We start from the raw sequence: 21,299 nt of genomic DNA, 5'->3' as shown, positions 1-21,299 counted from the left end.
GTCTCTATGTCGTGATCGCTGCAAATGCCTCTGGTGTGGAGCTCTGGGGAATGAACAGGACGCTCCTATCCAGATCCCATATATGGGTGCGGTTGGGGGGGGTTGTGGTTGCCCGTGGTGACTGGCCCCGCCGGGGTCAGCAATTCGTGGGGTAAGTGCAGAAGCTGGAGGAAGGCCGGGGCGTCTCGGATGTCCTGGATGTCCGTTCCTCGCGTGACTGTTAGTGTCCTGGAGGGTCGCCACCTTTAATCCACTTTGTGGGCACGGAGGATCGAGGTGAGTGGCTTTAGCGATCTGCGCCACACTAGGGAGCTGTTAGACAGATCCGAGTAGAGCGAAATGTTCGGAAGGCTGATAAAAACGTCGCTCTGTGTCCGCTGTTGTTGAGGTTCAGGATGACGTCCCTCGTGGCATTGTTAGGCGCGTTCGTTGGTTTGGGGATTCTGAATAACATGCGCTCAATTAGTTTAGGTAGTTCGGCCTCGGCAATGTCCTCGCGAACTCCCCATAGTTTTATGTTGGATGCCCACCTGGCGTCTTCAAGCGCCGCGAGGCGATGTTCGAGTTGCCGGTTTTGTTGTTCCAGGCCTTGTACCGTGTGTTGTAAGACTGTGACGTCCTGGGCTTGGGACAGTGAACAGCCCTCCAGTTGGGAGATGCGGCCTGTCTGGCCCTGCAGGTCTGCGCGGAGCACTGTGACTTCCTCGTGGAAGCTATGTTTCAGGTCCGCCATGAGCGCCTTCATGACCGCTACGGTGATCAGTTCTGCGTCTGCCCCTTTACCAAAGTGTTGCGCCTTCCGTGGTGGGTCTGGAGGCTGTGGATATACACCTTCTTCCGCATCGGATATGTCCTCGGAAAAGTCCGAGCACCCGCCGTGTTGGGCCGCCAGGTTGGCTTCAGAGGCGCCGCATGCCTGCATCCACAGCTCCCCTTTTGTTAGACCCGGGGTGGGTTTGTGTGGTACTGTTTTCTTCCCCTTTCTTCCCATTGAGCCTTGGGGTGTCTGCTTGCAGGTAAGAGTAAGTATTGGGGGGGTATTTTGCTAGTTTTTCACCGTTTGGGGCTCGGAGCGCCCTTAGCAAGCGTCCAGTTGCTTCAGCGTTCAAGCTCCGCCCCCCTATATATATGTTTTGTACCCTGTATTTTATGGTCTGTAGAGCAGGGGTGCCCAAAAGGTAAGCCCCCAAATGTTTTAAAACTACTACTTCCATGATGCTTTGTCATTCTAAAGGCATGCAAAACATCATGGGAGTTGTAGTTCTACAGCATCTGGCTGTAGGGGGGTGCTACCTTTCACCACTGCTTTGTAGCCTGGTAGAACTATGCAAATAAACATTTCTGCATATGTAGCATATTAGATTCATATTGTTGATAGCGTAGAGAGCAATTTCTCATGCTCTCATAGACTCCATCTCTGGGAGCAATTTTTTTGTTGCTGAAAAAACCCCTGTAACTGATCAATCCCTCTGTTTTAAGTTCCTTAGCTATTGCAATAAAATATCTTGCTTTGTTTCCACTCCAGAAAATAAGTGATTAAAGAAACTGGAAATGATGCATGTTTGTGCAATGTATTATTGATGAACACAGTATGTAACTATTAAAGCAAAAATTCTTTCTTTTTTTTTTCTTTTAGCTACGCAGCTCTAATAGCTGATTGGCCTGTGGTAGTTCTAGGCATGTGCACAGTACTCATAGTAGTTTGTGCCCTGGTTGGCATTTTAGTGCCCGATCTTCCTGACTTTTCTGATCCTCTTCTGGTAAGTTTATTTATTTATTCTTGTGTAAATTGGCAAGATACATTTTCTGCCCAGTGTTGTTACATTTTGGTACCTGTGTTCAGTTTAAAAATTTTGTGCAGCAAACAAGTGTCACATGTCAACAACCAGTCAGTAGGTTGCGTTAAACAAATGTCCCAACCATTGCATCCTCTCATTCTGGTAGTCACAGTGTGCCTCTCAAACTAGAAGGATGCTGGGCAGTAGAATGTGACCTTCATGCATTGCTACCAGGGAGCTGTGCTGATCAGTACAAGAAGCACAGTGTTTCAAACTGCTATCAGGGGCTCTTGTTGTGGAATCTCCAAGCCATGCCAGATTGTGTCCCATCGGGTGACCATAGTAAGCAAGTCTTGCTGGGTTTGTTAAACTGTGGAGCTGTTGAGCTTTGTTAAACTTTAATTGGAGCTGTCGAGCTCTGTTCAAACCTAATCTTGCTTTGCTAAAATTCTGCACTTTTCCACAAATCACTTCTCTATTGTCTAAGCTAGGTTGTAGCTTCTCCAGTTTGGTATCCTACTTTAGACTGAACTAACCTTCTTTCTAGAAGCAAAGCCTGGCCAGTCTCTCAGAGCGCCCCCCAAATCAAAGAAAAGTTTAAAATAAAAAATAAAAATAGTGGTTACAATCTTTCAATGACAGAATGATTTGATACATTATAGTTGGCCATCTTTATAAGCTTTAAAGCAAGCCTGTCAAACTCGCAGCCCGGCGAACCGCGAGTACATGCTTAGTATTAAAGCAGAGTAGGCACCTGCTTTCTCCACATTGCCAGAATGAGAGGTCACTGGAGGAGCTCAGTCTTCCTGCTCCTCACTGGTTCCTCACGCGCTGTCTGTAGTGGTGCTGGAATACGACGTCCTATTCCGGCACCTGGCATCACTAAACTGCGTGCGTGAGGGAGCAGTGAGCAGCAGGAAGGAGATCTCCAGATAGAAGATCCCATGGATAAATACAATGATGTGATTGTGTGCTAGTATGTTTGTGTCTGTCAGTGAGTGAGTGTGTTCTGTCCATGAGTGTGTGTGTGTGTGTGTGTGTGTGTCGGTTAGTGTTAGCTGCGGCTCGACAGTGGAAGACCTGGATGTGAACAGAGGCACGCAACACCACGTCACATTCCAATGTGACGTCGACATGCTCCACCTTCAAAGGGTTTCAAGTAGCAGGATGATCCGCTTTGGCATAGGGTGCCAGGGTTTTTTTTTTTTTTGTTGGTTTTTTTTGCGGCCCACATAAACTTAAACCTTGTTTATTTGGCCCGTGCTAGACTTTGAGTTTGAAATGCTTGCTTTAAAGGAACACTATAGTGTCAGGAATACAAATGTGTATTCCTAACACTATAGTCTTAAACTAGCTATTTAGGTCACTGGATGCATTGAATCAGTTATGCAGATCGTGGAGACGCTGAACGCGACTAGGAAGCACATCTAGTGGCCGTCTGAGTGATTGCACCTATAGGTGTTCCTAGGCAGCAATGTAAATTACCTTTTCTCTGAAAAGGCGGCTTTTATAGTGCTTAGCCTACAGGAACAGGCTATAGACAACAGAACAACTAACCAGAACAATTAAAGGACCACTCTAGTGCCAGGAAAGCATACTCGTTTTCCTGGCACTAGAGTGCCCTGAGGGTGCCCCCACCCTCAGGGACCCCCTCCCGCCCGGCTCTGGAAAGGGGAAAGGGGTAAAAACTTACCTTTTTCCAGCGCTGGGCGGAGAGATCTCCTCCTGCTCTCCTCCTCCGATCCTCCTCTTCTCCTCCCCGTCGGCTGAATGCGCACGCGCGGCAAGAGCTGCGCGCGCATTCAGCCGGTCACATAGGAAAGCATTCATAATGCTTTCCTATGGACGCTGGCGTGCTCTCACTGTGAAAATCACAGTGAGAAGCACGCAAGCGCCTCTAGCGGCTGTCAATGAGACAGCCACTAGAGGACATAGGGGGAAGGCTTAACCCATTCATAAACATAGCAGTTTCTCTGAAACTGCTATGTTTCTGAAAAAATGGGTTAACCCTAGAAGGACCTGGCACCCAGACCACTTCATTAAGCTGAAGTGGTCTGGGTGCCTAGAGTGGTCCTTTAAGCTGACTATGGTGTCCCTTTATTCTGCAGCTTTAATATAATATTCCCAGAAACAGGGGAGATGTGTTAACAGAAAATCCCTAGTGATGTGATTATTCTGTCATCATCCACCTTTGTTAAAATCACTGATCAAATCCGCATAACTTCAAAAAGCAATACAGTTGGCCCTGTCCTCAAAGCTGAACAGTAATATGACTGATCTGCTGCCATAAAGAAGGCTGGGATAAGGATTTACGTACGGTTTAATGTCATGCTTAGAATCACAGTATGTTATTCACACAATAAAAATACTGCGATTTGAAATAATTTTATGTCTTATTCATTTTCTATACGGCATGTTTTATGGTTCGTAACATGTCATACATTATATTCCCAAAGATATTCATGCAAATATGGGCAATGAAATATTTGTTTGCTTACTTTTTATTTTTTTTATCACTGCTAGTATAATGTTCACAAATTGTAAGTAATATATACTAGTCTTTGTCCTATGTTACTGTCCTTATCCTCCTCTTATTGCACTTGCTTGCCATTCTAAGTTGACGCAAAGTGAAGGAATTCATCTTTCTTTTTTGGTGTTCGGTATAGTTTTATAACTTTTTTTTTTTTTTTCTTCAGGCTTTTAGAATATTAGCAGGTGGTATGTTTAATAGGGAAACCTGTTTTAAATATTTCAAACGTAAACAGCCTGAAAAAATAGATAAAGTATGCATTCCAATCACAGGAATCATTTGACACTGAAATGGATAAACAGCACATGAGCTACAACTGACTGGCTGGCATGTCTAAACCGGGGCCATGTAATATACAGAGGAATCTATACCCAGCCTGGAGCCATCACTTGTCACCCACCTGTTAGGAGGCAGTCATCCTTGACCTGTGTGCCTTGACCTCTCTTTGTAGAAAGGGACGGTGCATTAGCTTGTTGTTTGTGTTTTTTTGAATAAGCCATGCCATAGCATTGATAACATTCTTTCTTTCAATTTCGTTTGAAGGGTTTTGAGCCCAGGGGGACGGCGATCGGCCAGAGACTGGTGACATGGAATAACATGGTGAAAAACACTGGATACAAGGCGACTCTGGCCAATTATCCTTTTAAATACGCAGACGAGCAGGCAAAAAAGTAATTTGTCAGCTATTTCTTCTGTATGTAAATGTTCTTTTTTTATTTGCCGTTAAGGCAAATTATGTCTTTGTAATTGTTACTTTTTTATGTTTAGAATTTTGGTTACAATTCAGTGTGAAAAGAGCATGTTGTGTGTGAGAAATACACAAGCCATTTAGTAAACTTACTAGCACTCAAATCTTAATGTCTACTCTTGTTGTGTGTGATCACTAGATTATTCATCACACACGCTGTAATCTGGGTAATTTTACTAATTAATTATTCAAATAACTGGAGTGATTGTGGAATGCGGCTTCCTCAAAATTTAGAGGAGGTGATATACCTGCATATTATGCTGTGCAGACTCTCCACACACTGCAAAATATTGCCTAGTGTCGGCTAAATTTGGCACATGAGATGCTGGTGAACTTACATCCACAATGCTTCATGGGAAAAGAACTTCACATATATCTGCCTTGTTCAACCATCACTACTAAGATAAGTGCATTAACAAGAAATTCTTCTAAACTTTTGCAAAGCATTTAAATAAATCTCATGTATTTGTTACTGTGCAGAATAAATCAATTAATATAAAACTCCTAACTGTATTTAAAGAGGCACAGGCGAGGGACAGTGCCTTTAATATTTTATGACCAAGAGCACAGTTGTAGTTATCACAGCGGCCACTTTTATCTTACTGCCCCTGCTGGATTTTTGGCTGAACGATCTCAATAAGATTTGAACGTATTACAACATGCATTTTCTGTTTTGGTTGAGCGCCCCTCTTTAAATATATAGCCAAGATCCTCCATGTGGGATAATGTTTATTTAAGTATAATTCTTCTATTTTCATGAAATTGTTACCGGTTTCAGAAATACAGCCATAGCCCCACTACTGGACTTCTTTATCGAGTATCCTAGTTTTAGATCAAGATTTGTAGCTCTTGGAAATTGTTCTGAATTTGGAGATGTGGGTTTTGGGGAGGGTTTGTTTTGTTTTTTACAATTTTATTGCTTTGGCCACCAATCCCTGTTACAGTTTGGCCACTTAAATTAATCTGTAAGGAAATACCCATGCTTTATTTGGGCTAGCTAAAGGTTAATGTGGGTCACTTTTTCACTTGGTGAACAGTTGGATGGCCTTGTTGCTTATATAATATATTAAGAAATGTGCGTAGCCAGCACCTGCCATTTGTGACAGTTGCGTTCTTTTAGTTTTTTTTTTTGTTTTTACGACTGTGCACAATTAAAGGTATGATCCCCATGTGCAAATGCTGGCTGCAGGCCTAATGTCGCTTGCTTGCTGCTATTTCCTATGCACATATGCTGGGTGCAGGCATAATATTGCTTGTCTGCTACCATAGATCTATTTATATTACCCCCACTATACCTTGCAAATCCTAATGGCACATTTCCAATGCTGAGCAGCTTATATTAAATGGACTATGTGAAAATGACAAACGTAATACAATACTAGCTTCCAAAACTGAGTGAGTGAGGGTGAGCAATCCTTGCATTACTTAACACTACAATACTTTATAAGCTGAGTATCTTCTGATTCTCGTAGCCTCTTGCCTAACTTATTTGCTTGATTTTAGGCCATAATTTCATCATACATAAGATAAGATTGCAGTTTTATTCTAATAGATAAAAAAAACTATAACACAAGGGGGAATAATCTCTTGGTTATATAGGGGAAGGAAAAGACAAAATGGTCAAGTATCAATGTATCTCCTAAACAACTGGTAATGGAACAGCACACACTCAACGCTGAAGAATAATAAAAATTGTTGAGTAAAAAGTTTTTATTTAATGCCACAATGTTTTATTCTCCCATATAATTTGCCAGTTGTGTATAAGACGTAGCTAATGTTATAAAATAGTTATTACATAGTTACATAGCTGAAAAGAGACTTGCGTCCATCAAGTTCAGCCTTCCTCATATATGTTTTTGCTGTTGATCCAAAAGAAGGCAAAAAACCCAGTCTGAAGCGCTTCCAATTTTGCAACAAACTAGGAAAAAATTCCTTCTTGACCCCAAAATAGCAGTCAGATGTCTCCTTGGATCAAGCAGCTATTACCCCACTAATTAGAAATTATATCCCTGTATGTTATGTTTTTGCAAGTATTTATCCAATTGCAGTTTAAACAACTGTATAGACTCTGACAAAACCACGTCTTCAGGCAAAGAATTCCATATCCTTATTGCTCTTACTGTAAAATAACCTTTTCTTTGCCTTAGATGAAATCTCCTTTCTTCAAGCCTAAATGTGTGACCTTGTGTCCTATGTATAGCCCTGTTTATGAATAGATTTCCAGATAATGGTTTGTACTTGCCCCGAATATATTTGTATAATGTTATCATATCCCCTCTCAGGCGACGTTTTTTCAAACTAAAGAGATTTACATTTTTTTAACCTTCCTTCATAACTAAAATGCTCCATTCCTTTTTATCAATTTTGTAGCTCGTCTCTGCACTTTTTCTAGTGCCATGATATCCTTCTTTAGAACAGGTGCCCAAAATTGCACAGCATATTCAAGGTGTGGTCTTAACAGCGATTTATAAAGAGGCAAAATTATATTTTCATCTCGAGACTTTATGCCCCTGTTTATACATGACAAAACCTTACTGGCCTTAGAAATGGCAGATTGACATTGCATATTGCTGCCTAATTTGTTGTCTATAACAATTCCCAAATCCTTCTCATTTGTGGTTATCCCTAGTTCAATACCATTTAGGGTGTAAAGAGCATTCTTAACCCCGAAGTGCATAACTTTGCATTTCTCTACGTTAAATTTCATCTGCCATTTTAGTGCCCAGTCCCCCAATCTATCCAAATCCCTCTGCAGCAAGGCAATATCCTGCTCACATTTTATTACTTTACAAAGTTTTGTGTCATCTGCAAACACTGATACCAGTCCTGTCACACAGAAGGTACATGTACTATTAACCTATCTTGGCATCCTATATAATCTATCTGGAAAATGCGTGTCAGTGTCCCTTTAATGCAATATATACTGAGGAGGTTTTTAAAACCATAAAGACTACTAATGTTAACACCGTACTTCTGATTTTTAACCCAGCCATCAAGATGACCGATGGTCAGAAGATCATTTTGAAAGGGAGAAAAGAGAAGCGGACTGGAATTTTCACAGGGACAGCTTTTTCTGTGCCATCCCAAGTAAGTTATTTTTCTGAGCTTATTTTATTTATTTGGGTTCCCTTTGTCTTGTGAGCAACTACCCCCCAAATAGTGGGATAGTGTAACTAGCATTTCACACAATATCACCACCATTGTCTCCCTGGCTAGTTGCTACATATTGGGATAAGCATACAATTTAGTTAAAGGGACACTCCACTGCCCAAATACAAAATAAATAAAAATGACTGTTTAGTAGATATACCCCAAATGAAAACGTGCATGTATTTAATTTATATATTTTTTTAATGGAGATATATCTAAAATCTGCTTACAAAACTTAGTTCTTTTGTGTGCTGACTTTGCAAACCCTTCCCTTCTAACCCCGCCCAGACATTCTGTGGCTGTCCAATCAGACTTCCCAGTGCAGCTCAACGAGAAGCCTTTCTAAGTCAGGTTCTCTGAGAAATTGCTGCCTCTTGAGGTCAGCTGTGTTGAGCTAACGAAACCAGGAAGTAACAGGACATGTTGTCTAATTGAACGCCATGGGTGTGTAACCAGGTTAATTTATAAACGTGTTAATTTCTATTGAAATCTGCACTTTTTGGAAAATGAAAAAAAAGGGGACACACTCTTCACACATAACTTTTTATCAAGCTAAAGTTGTTTAGGGGTCTGGAGTGACCCTTTAAGCCTGCATTGCTGTCGAAAAACAGTGTTATCTGTTGAATTATGACTGCATGTAACACTAAATAATAAACCTCATGATTTTTTTTTCTTCTTCTAAATGCTCCAAATGTGTTCTGATTATTATATATTCTCTTCGAATCATCATCTTCTCACTCCATTGAGGAGGATATACACAAAACTCCTATAGTGTAGTGTGTATCCAGATATGTTTATTTAGAACACTTGCAAAGAAATTCACGCATGTTAAAAAGCATGCTCAGTCTTAAGTCTAGGTACGATTCCCCCAATTCACGCTAAAAAGTCACTTTGTGGATCTCTTTGATTTCTGCTCTCCTGCTGCATTCTTCCATAATGCCTTTCTTCAAACACATTCGACTTCCCCAAAATGCTTTAGAGGGATATATCACAAAGCATTTGGGGATGGTTAACCAACTCCCATTGCAGCATTACAGCAGCAGATTTCTGCTATGTATAATTTGTAATATATATAGATAGATATATATATATCCCGTTAGAGTTGCTTGTGCAATGTATAAATTACATTTTATAATCTACCCAAAGCTGGGCTGGGTGTAGATGGAACTGCAATCAATGTTATTACACAACTTCAGTTACCTTAATGGAATCTCCTATCTTTGTAGAGTACTTCTCCATAAAACCACTTGGTTCCTCTATCCCGCTGTACCAGTCATAATACTATTGATCTAACTTTTTCCTAATCGGGTAATGGGCTGCTAAATGATAAATATTATCGACTTGAAAATATTCCAAGCTTGAAACGAAGTATTATTTAAAGGGACACTTTTGAAGTGATTCCAGATTTTATAAATATCATATGGATTTAGGTATGAATTATATATATGCCAGCTTTCATTGAAATCGTAATGAAAAATGTGCAAGACCAATGATAAACTACCCTTGTCCCTACCTGCTTAGACATATTGAGTAAAATGTCGAAACATTGCAACGCTGTAATATGGGGTAGTTGAATAAGAATATAGGAGAGTGGTAAAATGGGGTGCAAATCGTGAAACTTGGATCGAAAAGATTGTAGCGGTTCAGTTGGGGTAAACAAAGGAAGGAGGAACAATCAGCCATAATACTTTGTTATTGTTTTTTTCTGAAAAGGGTTAATTTATTATACATACGCTTGTGTGTAGCTCAGTGTGAACCTGTTACTAAAGAATTTTGTTATGTTTCATCCCCAGGTAATCATTACTCCAGAGTAGTTTTTACATCTGCGGTTGGGGAGAATCTGTGGAATTTGCAAGCAATCAAGTCCATGTGCAATATAGATAATACAAGGGTAAGTACAATAAATAGCAAATATTTGCTACATTCTTTGCATGTCTTTTTTTTTTTTCCCTTGGCGATTTCAAAATTGAAATAAACTTTCTACTCACATATGACCTTTGGTTGGCTGTTTATGTTTTTCAGTTTCTTTTAAATCATACAGATAACCTGATGCATAAATTACATCTTAAGTGTCTGATAGGGCTAATAGAAGGCCAGGTTTAATCTTTTTAAAAGCTTTCTTGATCAGAATGTACTAGATTTGTAATCCTTTTACTTGCTATAATGCACATTTTGGCCCGTTTTCTCTCCCCACACGCACGTGCTGCCTACTATCATTCCTCACTCAAGGGAGTTCGAGTTCAAGGTGGTGACATAGTCTTCACTTGGCTTTTCAATGTCACAAAACCTCTATGGAACTCATCATATTGCTACCTAATGTACGAAAGTGCATCTTTTACTTTGTTTAACAATAATCCATATAAACATATGCAGCACTTTTTAATGATTTTAACGTACTACTTGTCTGTCATAGTTTGTCATTTTGATTGGCTGCACACTTGTGCTTTTCAATCTAGGTAACTAGTCTAATGCATACATCAGCAGAGCAAATTATTCTTTTTATGTTTATCTGTAATTAGGGCATTCTGTTTAAAGGACTGCTATAGTACCAGGAAAACAAACTCGTTTTCCTGGCACTATAGGGTCTTTAGGTCCCCCCACCCTCAGGGTCCAACTCCCGCTGGGCTTAAGGAGTTAAACTCTTACCTTTCTCCAGCGCCGGGGAACTCTCCTCCCTCTTCCGACGTCAGCGCCGAATGTGCATGCGCGGCAAGAGCCGCGCGCGCATTCAAACAGTCCATAGGAAAGCATTTCTCAATGCTTTCCTATGGACATCAGCGTCTTCTCACTGATTTTTCACAGTGACACGCGCGGAAGCGCCTCTAGTGGCTGTCAATGAGAGAGCCACTAGAGGCTGGATTAACCCCAGTGTAAACATAGCAGTTTCTCTGAAAGTACAGATTTCCTTTCACATGAATGGATGCTTGTAGAGGATGTATTGCACAGGTGCAATTTATTTCCATTCAGATATACTTATACACTTATTGAAAGAGTCTGTAACATAGTGTTTGTAGTGTCCCATCACTTTTATTTTCGCCGTGACACATACAGTAAACACACTCTGCATTTTTTTTCTTCTTTGTTATTTTAGAGGTCGATGCTTGCTCATACTTCCTTTTTCTCTACGCTGTGTAGTCTCTCATTCCTGTGACCTGGGACCCTGATTTGTCACATGAAGGTGTAACATTCCACATAAATACATTCTATCAGTTTTCAAACACTTTCTGATGAGTTGTGTTTCCCATATATTTACATTCACATAACGTGTACATATAGGACAGTCTCACACATGTATGCCGCACTTAGATGTTATGATTAAAGGAAGCCATATGTTGTCTGCGAATCATGTTCAGAGAACATTTTGTCTTAAGGAATATTTTTAAAATTAAATGTCTACGCTAAACAACATTTGTGCAAAGGTTAACTGTAGGCTTTTAAGAGGCACGATAGTATAGATTAAGAATTCTTGCAAGTGAAGGGAGAATCGGCAATTTATTCAGAAATTCAGTAATGAAAAGTTTATTTTAAAAAAATAAATAAAAAAAAGTGTAGTTGAAAATTCTATAGACTAAGGCTCACAATTTCCTCTAGCCATTGGTGAGTGTAAGTTAATCTCTAAGTGAATGCGCACGTATCCGGAAGGAGAAATGATATGGGTTTTAAAGGGACTAGTAAATAACACTAACTGCCCTAGCATATCCTCATCTTGTCCCTTCATAAATAGGCATCCTTGCAAGCAAATAAATAAAACGATAAAAAGCAACTTAGAAATACCTGATCAGGCCAGCATCTCTAACCTTACAGCTATAAGGCTGGGTACTTAAAGGGACACAATAGTCACCAGAACCACCTGTCTGACACCTTAATAGGTAGTCCAGCAGTATAGTGTTAGGAATACATGTTAAAGGACCACTATAGGCACCCAGACCACTTCAGCTCAATGAAGTAGTCTGGGTGCCAGGTCCCTCTAGGTCTAGGATTAACCCTGCCTGCTGTAAACATAGCAGTTTCACAGTGAGAAGACGCCAGCATCCATAGGAATGCATTGAGAATGCTTTCCTATGTACTGGCTGAATGCGCGCGCGGCTTTTGCCGCGCATGCGCATTCAGCCGATAACGACTGAAGGAGGAGGAGGAGAGTCCCCAGCGCCGAGGGAGTACTATAGTGGTCCTTTAAGCATTTAATAAAACCATTCCACTTCCACCTTGTTCACGTATGTCTCTTCTCTGTGAGGGATGTACACTGCTCTGACATATATGGAAAGCTATGTTGCATATGTTGGAGACGTTTGGTTGCTCTCTTGCATTTTGATGTATGTATTTATTGAGTGGTAGAATTAAATGGTTTTCTTATTAAACCAAAAGATCTCTTTAGTAGTGTGGATTGTAGTTTTTTCCGTTTCAGCCCGAGGGCATACCTTCTTCGTAATTGTATATTAAAGGCAATTGTGGCATGCTCTCTAATGAAAATCAGATGGCTAAAGATTACTGAAGGACACACAGGCAATTAAACATGAAATACAAACTGTTCAGGCCTTTCTGCCGCGGTTCACATAGAGCAGTAAAAATTGTCTCATTAAAGAGGGCTGTTGAGTTATAATCTGTTTATAGAAGATATTATGGCTTCAGCAAGCAAAGCATTCAACCAATGCACAGAATCTATTCTCAATCACCATCTTTGAATTATGACTGTGCCTGTTTTGTTTTTTCTCTACTTGTCTGCTTGAACAATCCCTTCTGTCAACATTATTAACACTTCTTAAAATGGATCACATTTTTTTACACTTTATTATTCATGCTTAATGCTTTTTTTTTTTTTTTGGTTCTGGAAAGAAGTCAAATGTTTTTTCTGTTTTTGTTGTTGTTTTAGAGAATGGGGAACAAAAATACTTAATGTAGCATTGATAAACCTACAGCTATAAAGTAAAAGCTTCATATAATCATATTCGCTTGTAAAATAAGCATATTTAAAAGTCTGCTTTGCTCACTTTTTTGTTTTAGCACAATATAGTTTTTGGATAAAAAACTAATTCTCTCCAAAAACTACACTACAGTGTATACAGCTCTACCCTACTACTCACGCACTCTCACAACATATACAATGTAACACACAGAGCAACATCAAACCTTCTGCTGCATCCGGAGAAACGCAAGGTTTGAATTATCTCATGCATTTAATAGTTTCAAAATGCCCGAAATGAGCCATGATTTAATGCATCTTGAAAAGTAACCAAAATTGCACATTCCATAACTTTTAAGTCAGCAGTTTCTATAAGGTCAGCGGGAACAAGGAGATGTACCAATGCACTGAAGCTGCTGATACAGAAATGGATCCCATGCCTACAGCGTGATCCAGCTTATTCTTTTGCTGTGAATTACCAGCACAAATTAGGGTTTATTTGTATTCATATTTCTAAAATACACATTGTGCTTTGACATTTAACATCCACTCTACTCCTAAGAACTGAATTAAGATGATATATTTCTGGATTTCAATAAAAAAAAAAAAGAAATTGAAAATTAGAAAAGTTATCTTTTTTTTTTTTGTTTGTATGGTGTAAAATGTTCAAATATAAGAACATTACATGTTTTTAAGGCAAATTAAATTCTGATATTTTTTTTTCTTTTATTCACGTGTCCAAACTTGCTTGGCATAGTAATCAAATTAACGTAAAATAATTGCACAAGACCACCCACTTAAAAGCGAACGATTTCTAACTTCAGATATGTGGTCTCATTGTCATCTATGTATTTTTAGGAAAAAAAAAAAAATAAGAAGGGCAGGGAGTTGAGATACTAGCAGCAGAATAAGGACTTGCCCTCCCTGCACCACCACATTAAGGAAGTGACACACGGCACTGGGAGAGGGAGGGTGTCTTAATTAGTATACTGAAGAAGAATGCTTGTATTGTAGAGAAACGGAAATGCAGCTGAAAACATTTTAGAAGCACATTAGATAAAGACAGTCATCACTGAACAGCTAAATATAGCATGGGTTAGAAATGTGGCATATATAATATGCAACGTTTTTCTTGATATAGATGTAGGCTTTGCCTCTGGACTTTTCTATAAAAATTTCAATAGCAAACCCTTCCGTCACTTACCTGGGTCCAGCGCCGATGTCCCTCGATGATGGCTCCTCCTTCGCCGGCGGACAGCAATGGCCAAGCTCGCATTTGGATTTCTCCATCAGAAAGCATTATTCACTACTTTCCTGTGGGGATTCTGCTGATGGAGAACGCCCTTATGCAGAGCGTGAGGACGTCTAGCGTCAGATGACCAAAAGTTGCCTAGCGATCTGTAACTCTCTCTAGTGGCTGTTTGATAGACCGCCACTAGAGGTGGAGTTAACCCATAAAGGTAATTGTTGCTGTTTATTAAAAAACCTGCGATAATTACCTCTGTGGGATTAAGAGTGCTATGACTTGCACCCAAACCACTTGAATGAGCTGAAGTGGTCGAAGTATCAAATCCAATATTGCCCAAGATGTAACATCGGAATTCTTTTTTTATTCTTTTTTTTTCTCTTGTGCACACAAAGTAATGCACATGATTTAGTAGATTATGCCCACTATGTAGTTATCTCGTGAGCACAATATAGTAGAATGTGCACGCGTGTTAACTATATAGTGGGTAGCAGGGCCGTGCTCCTCTCTCCCTGCTGTATTCCCTGCCTGGGCTTGTGGGCAGCCCTTCCAATTAAGACATTGTGTCTTTGCCTCTCTGCAAACTGCATTAAAAGTACAAGCAGGGAAAAAAATAATAAAAATAAATTTATGCATGTGCTAGCAAGATGTATACATGGAATTATATTCTGTTTACTGTATTGTCAGTTTTTATTTGTTCAGTCCACTGTTGAGGTCCACTTCCAATCAGTTTACACATTAGGAGCGGCCAATAGCCACAAACATTTATATATGATACCTTTAAAAGTAGAGGAAAGAAACCATATAAAACAAATATAGCGAGAATGTGATAATACACATAAAATAAAACCCCATGATAGAAGTACTTAAATAAAACCAAACTTGGTAATATTTTGTTTGTACTTGTGTACTGATATTAGTTTTTTCCCGTTTTATTCATTTTAAGTGGAAACTAGGGAAGATAAGGCATTTTATTTTTATGTCATGCTGTGCCAGTCGGCCATTTCCTGATTTCACACTGGGCACATATCTTATTAAGCTCTTATTGAAATTCCACAGAGAATCTCAGTTAGTTGGCGTCTGTAATATTTGTACATAATATTATATGTGCAAAGCAAGCTTGGCACCAGTCAGTGTTTCTCTGTCATGGCAAGAGTTTAGACAATCTTTTTGTATTCATGGCAGCTTTGTTAACATATACAAACCGTGTAGTATGTACACACCAAATGCCATTAACTTGTCATATTCTTTCTATTAAAAGGCCAAGTAAAATACTTATAAGGAATGCTTAATATTTTATTATTTTTTTCAGATTACTTTTTTAAATAATATTTTTGTTTCTTAATTTAAAGGGACACCCTATACTAAAGCACTTCACTGAAAATATTTTTTTGTGGGGAAAAGAAATGCTGTTTTTAATAGAAATGTACACTTTTATAAATTTTAATCCATATCAAATTGATTGGTCAGTCAAGCTGATCGATTAATTTATAAACAAAACAAATGTTTGCTCAAGTCTACAAATGCGTGAGGGTGCATATCTGGAACAGTATATTCGGAACACATAAAAGATAAAGTAAAGTTTAGTTTGATGTCTAGTTATGTTCTTGTTGTATGATTTCATATGCATTTCTCTTATCTGTGTAGCCAACGCACGCATACCAGTGCAGATAAAATTAATTGTTCACACCTGAGCAGTGCGTCACATTGGAAAATTGTGTTACTTTTTCTTGAAGTCAAGTCAGGAACAAACTGTGCAGTTGTTTGATGCACAATGGGTGCACTGTTTGTGTCTGCATCATTGATGACGCACAAATAGAATTTGCCATTACCTATGTACTCCAAAAATAGCTCAAACTGTTTTCCTATAGCTAATTATGCTAACAAAGTGTGACATTGCTACATAGTGTTTATACAAGGGGAAATAACCAAGGTTGGATCTGCGGGTATAGTGTTTCTGTTAAAAGGTTCCAGTTTAAAGTTTCTGTTTGGTGTTATCTGCTTGTAGTGTTATACATTTGGATATAGATATAAAATTATAACTGAAAGCTACCTTGGTCTGTCTTTAAATTTTAACTTTTTATTATTTTTTGTATTTATTGCAAATAAGTAAATGATGTACATATATACACATATTAAATGTCATTTACGTATCTGTGATAGTCCTGATGACATTTGTAACTGCAATGTTAATAAAAGTTAAAATTGAAATACAAAGAGACCAGGATTGCTTTCCATAATGTTGGATACTATTTGTCTATCATCTGCTTGATTTAAAGGGTCACTCCAACCCTTTTGTGATGGGGGGGGGGGGGGGGGGCTGGCTTTCCTGTGTAATATGCCCTATTGGGTACTGTGGAGATGCAACTTGATTTCGGCACTGATGTTCCAAGCTGCCTGCGACATCACAGAGAGAAGCCTGTGATTGGACTGTTTTGCAAGCTTAGAGCACATATGCACGTGCTCTAGGCCGGTGAGTGAGGCTTTAAAAAAAAAAAAAAAAAAAAACTTTTTTTTTTTTTTTTTTTTTAAGTTTCTTTAGTGGGAGGGATGTGGAAAGGAATGCATTGTTCATCAACTGTTATCTACCCAGAACCCTATGATGGAATTTTCCCACACTACGTGCATCACTTTTGTGTAACTTGGATATTACTTGACTTTTTGGGGGGGCTAGGATTGATATGCTGCTTCCGATGCTGCCCTAAGATTAACCCCTTAAGGACACATGACATGTTTGACATGTCATGATTCTCTTTTATTCCAGAAGTTTGGTCCTTAACCCCTTAAGGACCAAACTTCTGGAATAAAAGGGAATCATGACGTGTCACACATGTCATGTGTGGTTAAGGGGTTAAAGGAACCCTAGCATTTACTTGGCTTAATTTGCCAGAGATTAGTGGACGTTACTCTCCAAGGTAACACATGTTATATGTAGCTGCCACTATTAACTCTGCTCCAAAGAGGACTGAATTAAAATGGCATCCTCATGTAGCAAGTTTATCTTTCACTAATTTTGGCGGACCAGAACATGTCCATCCTGGTCATTCCCTGAGATCAGGAACTTCTGTAACACTGGTTACAAGCACTAGTGCATATTATATTCTCGTTCTGTTCATTTTGTAACTCTTGTATTTGGTTTTATTTTGCAGATCAGATCGCACCCACAGTTTGCCGACCTATGTCAGAGAGCCACAGCAGATTCCTGTTGCCCCAGCTGGACTCTCGGGAATTACATTGCAATTCTCAATAACCGTTCGTCGTGCCAGAAGATTGTAGATCGGGATGTTTCTCACACACTAAAATTAATCCGTACGTGTGCCAAATATTATCACAATGGAACGTTGGGGCCAGACTGCTGGGACATGGCCTCCAAAAGAAAGGACCAGCTGAAGTGTACAAATGTGCCTCGTAAATGTACCAAGTATAATGCCGTTTACCAGATCCTTCACTATTTAGTTGATAAAGATTTTTTAAGCCCAAAGTCTGCTGATGGGACTCCAGCTTTAATGCATAGCATGCTTTTCTCCCCAACTGAAAAAGGAGAGTCAATGATGAACATTTATCTTGACAACTTTGAGAACTGGAACTGTTCCGATGGTGTAACCACCATCACGGGAATTGAGTTTGGAATCAAACACAGTTTATTTCAAGACTATCTCTTAATGGATACTGTGTATCCAGCAATTGCCATTGTAATTGTTCTGTTGGTCATGTGCATATATACTAGGTCAATGTTCATAACACTAATGACCATGTTTGCCATAATTAGTTCATTGATTGTATCTTATTTTCTTTATCGTGTAGTATTTAACTTTGAATTTTTCCCCTTCATGAACCTCACTGCACTAATAATTCTGGTTGGAATTGGAGCAGATGATGCTTTTGTTTTGTGTGACGTGTGGAACTACACAAAGTTTGATAAACCTCATGCAGAAACATCTGAAACTGTCAGCATCACTCTGCAACATGCTGCTCTATCTATGTTTGTCACCAGCTTCACTACCGCAGCTGCCTTTTATGCGAATTATGTGAGTAATATTACTGCAATCAGGTGTTTTGGTGTATATGCCGGCACAGCCATATTGGTAAATTATGTGTTGATGGTAACCTGGTTACCAGCAGTAGTTGTTCTTCATGAGCGTTATCTTCAAAACCTATTTACATGTTTCAAGAAAACACCACGACCACCAATGACTAAGACTAGCTGCTGGAATGTATTGTGCCAGAAGGTACAGAAACTTCTATTTGCTATCTCTGAAGCATCAAGGATATTTTTTGAAAAGGTATTGCCGTGTATTGTCATAAAATTTAGATATGTGTGGGTGTTCTGGTTCCTTGCCATAACAGTTGGTGGCGCATATATTGTCTGTATTAATCCAAAGATGAAACTCCCATCACTAGAACTTTCTGAGTTCCAGGTTTTTAGGTCTTCTCACCCATTTGAACGCTATGATGCAGAATTTAAAAAGATTTTCATGTTTGAAAGGGTTCATCATGGGGAGGAGCTCCACATGCCTATAACAATAATATGGGGTGTATCTCCAGAGGACAATGGGGATCCACTTAACCCTAAAAGCAAAGGCAAGCTCAAGTTGGACAGTAGCTTTAATATTGCAAGTCCGGCATCACAACGGTGGATTTTGCGTTTTTGCCAAAAGTTAAAAAACCAAACCTTTTTTTACCAAACCGATGAACAGGATTTCACCAGTTGTTTCATTGAGACTTTTAAACAGTGGATGGAGAATCAGGACTGTGATGAGCCTGCTCTTTACCCCTGTTGTAGTCAGTCAGGGTTTCCCTACAAACAAGAGGTTTTTGAGCTGTGTATAAAGAGAGCCATCATGGAGCTTGAGAGAAGCACAGGCTATCATTTAGACAGCAAAACACCAGGTCCTAGATTTGACATAAATGACACAATCAGAGCTGTGGTACTAGAATTTCAGAGCACTTACCTATTTACCCTGGCTTATGAAAAGATGCACCAGTTCTATAAAGAGGTTGATGCATGGATTGCTGATGAGCTGAAGTTGGCTCCTGAAGGCCTCAGCAATGGATGGTTTGTGAGCAACCTCGAATTCTACGACTTGCAAGATAGCCTTTCTGATGGAACCCTGATTGCCATGGGACTCTCTGTAGCTGTTGCATTTAGCGTAATGCTTCTAACAACGTGGAACATCATCATAAGTCTTTATGCCATAGCTTCCATTGCTGGTACCATATTCGTTACTGTTGGTTCTCTCGTCCTCCTTGGATGGGAACTAAATGTTTTAGAATCTGTCACTATATCTGTTGCTGTTGGCTTGTCCGTGGATTTTGCTGTACACTATGGTGTTGCATATCGCCTTGCTCCAGACACAGACCGAGAAGGAAAAGTGGTCTTTTCTCTCAGTCGAATGGGATCTGCCATAGCCATGGCTGCATTAACCACTTTCGTGGCTGGGGCAATGATGATGCCATCTACAGTTCTAGCTTACACTCAGCTGGGTACATTCATGATGTTGATTATGTGCATCAGTTGGGCTTTTGCAACATTCTTTTTTCAGTGTATGTGCCGGTGTCTTGGCCCACAAGGAACTTGTGGTCAGATACCTCTGCCAAAGAAACTACAGTTTAAAGCCTTTTCTCAAGCATTATCTTCAAATACTGCAGAAAGAGGACAGAATAAAATGAATCATTCTAAGAAAAAACAACTGGACGCAAGGGGTACAAAAACAGATGTTGAACATGAGCATTACGAATTGGAACCTTTAGCATCAAATAACTGTAGCACAACATAAGAATTTATAACAAAGTATATCAGAGTTCTATAAAGACTTTATGTGGAATGCACATGCACCTATGCATTCTTTTCGACGCATTGTGGGAACCAGCGCTAATCTTTCATCAACTAAACATATTCTGCACATATCCAATAATAAAACTGTATGACGATCGGTATGAAACATTTGATTTGCCAAGCTGCAGTTTTAACAAGGTTTAACTTTTTCCAAGAAATGCTGTCCAGTTGGCAAAGTTTGTGTCCTTACTTGAAAAAGTCTGTATATCCTGTATTTCCTTGCAGTGATCTATGCTGTGAAGCAGTCTACTGACTTTCGTATACCCCAATATAGATCAGATTAAAACCCACAGCATAGCTTTTGCTTATCTATCATTCCGTTTTGTTAAACAGGAAAACACAAAATGCGCCACTGCACAGCTTTTCCAGCACAGCAGAAAATGGCAAACAGATCTGCTTCTATTTAACAGATGCTGAGTTGCAAATCTAAACATTTTTTTGTTTTGTTTTAATTTTATTTCTTCTTGGCCGGTTATGAATGAGAAAATGTTGTTTCGTCTACCAAACCGCACTGCACAATACCCGAGTGAGGGATATTTGTGACAAACGTGAGTAAATAGCACTTCTGTACTGTTATACGTATATATCACACTAACTGTTTTATTTGAATGTCTGTTATGGAAACCAAATTCAGAACTTGACACTAAACAGTACATACAAAACCCGCTAATGGCCTGTGCCACAAAGTGACATAGCTGTAATGGTTTAAGTGCAATTTGTTTTATTGTCCTATGCCAAACATTGACGCCAACGTGCCTGCTGTAACAAGAGGTTTAGATCTATCAAATGAAGAGTTTATGTCAATAAAACCATATTGAGAAAACTATAGCTTACCTGTCTGTGTTCTCCGTTTATTTGCGGATATCAGAGAATGGATTACCTATGGCCAGTGTGAGCTTTGCATTCTAGCAAGCTGAAGTGCTTTAATGGGACTCAATGGACATGAAGTGGTCTGGGTGCCATATCCCCCATTCTGTGGGAACGTTAGTGATTTCATGGCAGGGTTTACCCGCCTCTAGTGGCTGTTATACTGACAGACACTAGAGGTGCTTTCATGGAATAGTGTAATAAAACTCCACTATTTCAATCAGATGGTCTGAGTCATCATCTG

At 39.5% G+C, this 21,299-nt stretch overlaps 1 protein-coding gene across 3 annotated transcripts in view; it reads left to right on the top strand.

Moving 5' to 3' along the window:
- DISP1 (dispatched RND transporter family member 1) overlaps positions 1–21,016 on the top strand; it is a 131,366-nt gene extending 110,350 nt beyond the window's left edge. For all 3 annotated transcript variants that reach the window (XM_063443795.1, XM_063443794.1, XM_063443797.1), the window contains 5 exons: positions 1,637–1,760; positions 4,852–4,979; positions 8,046–8,143; positions 10,000–10,097; positions 17,502–21,016. In XM_063443795.1, the coding sequence (XP_063299865.1) occupies positions 1,637–1,760; positions 4,852–4,979; positions 8,046–8,143; positions 10,000–10,097; positions 17,502–20,129 (3,076 nt within the window). In that variant the 3' untranslated portion in view covers positions 20,130–21,016. The remainder of the gene's footprint in view (positions 1–1,636; positions 1,761–4,851; positions 4,980–8,045; positions 8,144–9,999; positions 10,098–17,501) is intronic.
- Positions 21,017–21,299: the final 283 nt, after the last annotated feature.

The sequence above is a fragment of the Pelobates fuscus genome, chromosome 2 (assembly GCF_036172605.1).
Source record: "Pelobates fuscus isolate aPelFus1 chromosome 2, aPelFus1.pri, whole genome shotgun sequence".
In the NCBI taxonomy this organism is placed as follows: domain Eukaryota; kingdom Metazoa; phylum Chordata; class Amphibia; order Anura; family Pelobatidae; genus Pelobates; species Pelobates fuscus.
This window is presented reverse-complemented; position numbering and strand designations above follow the sequence as displayed.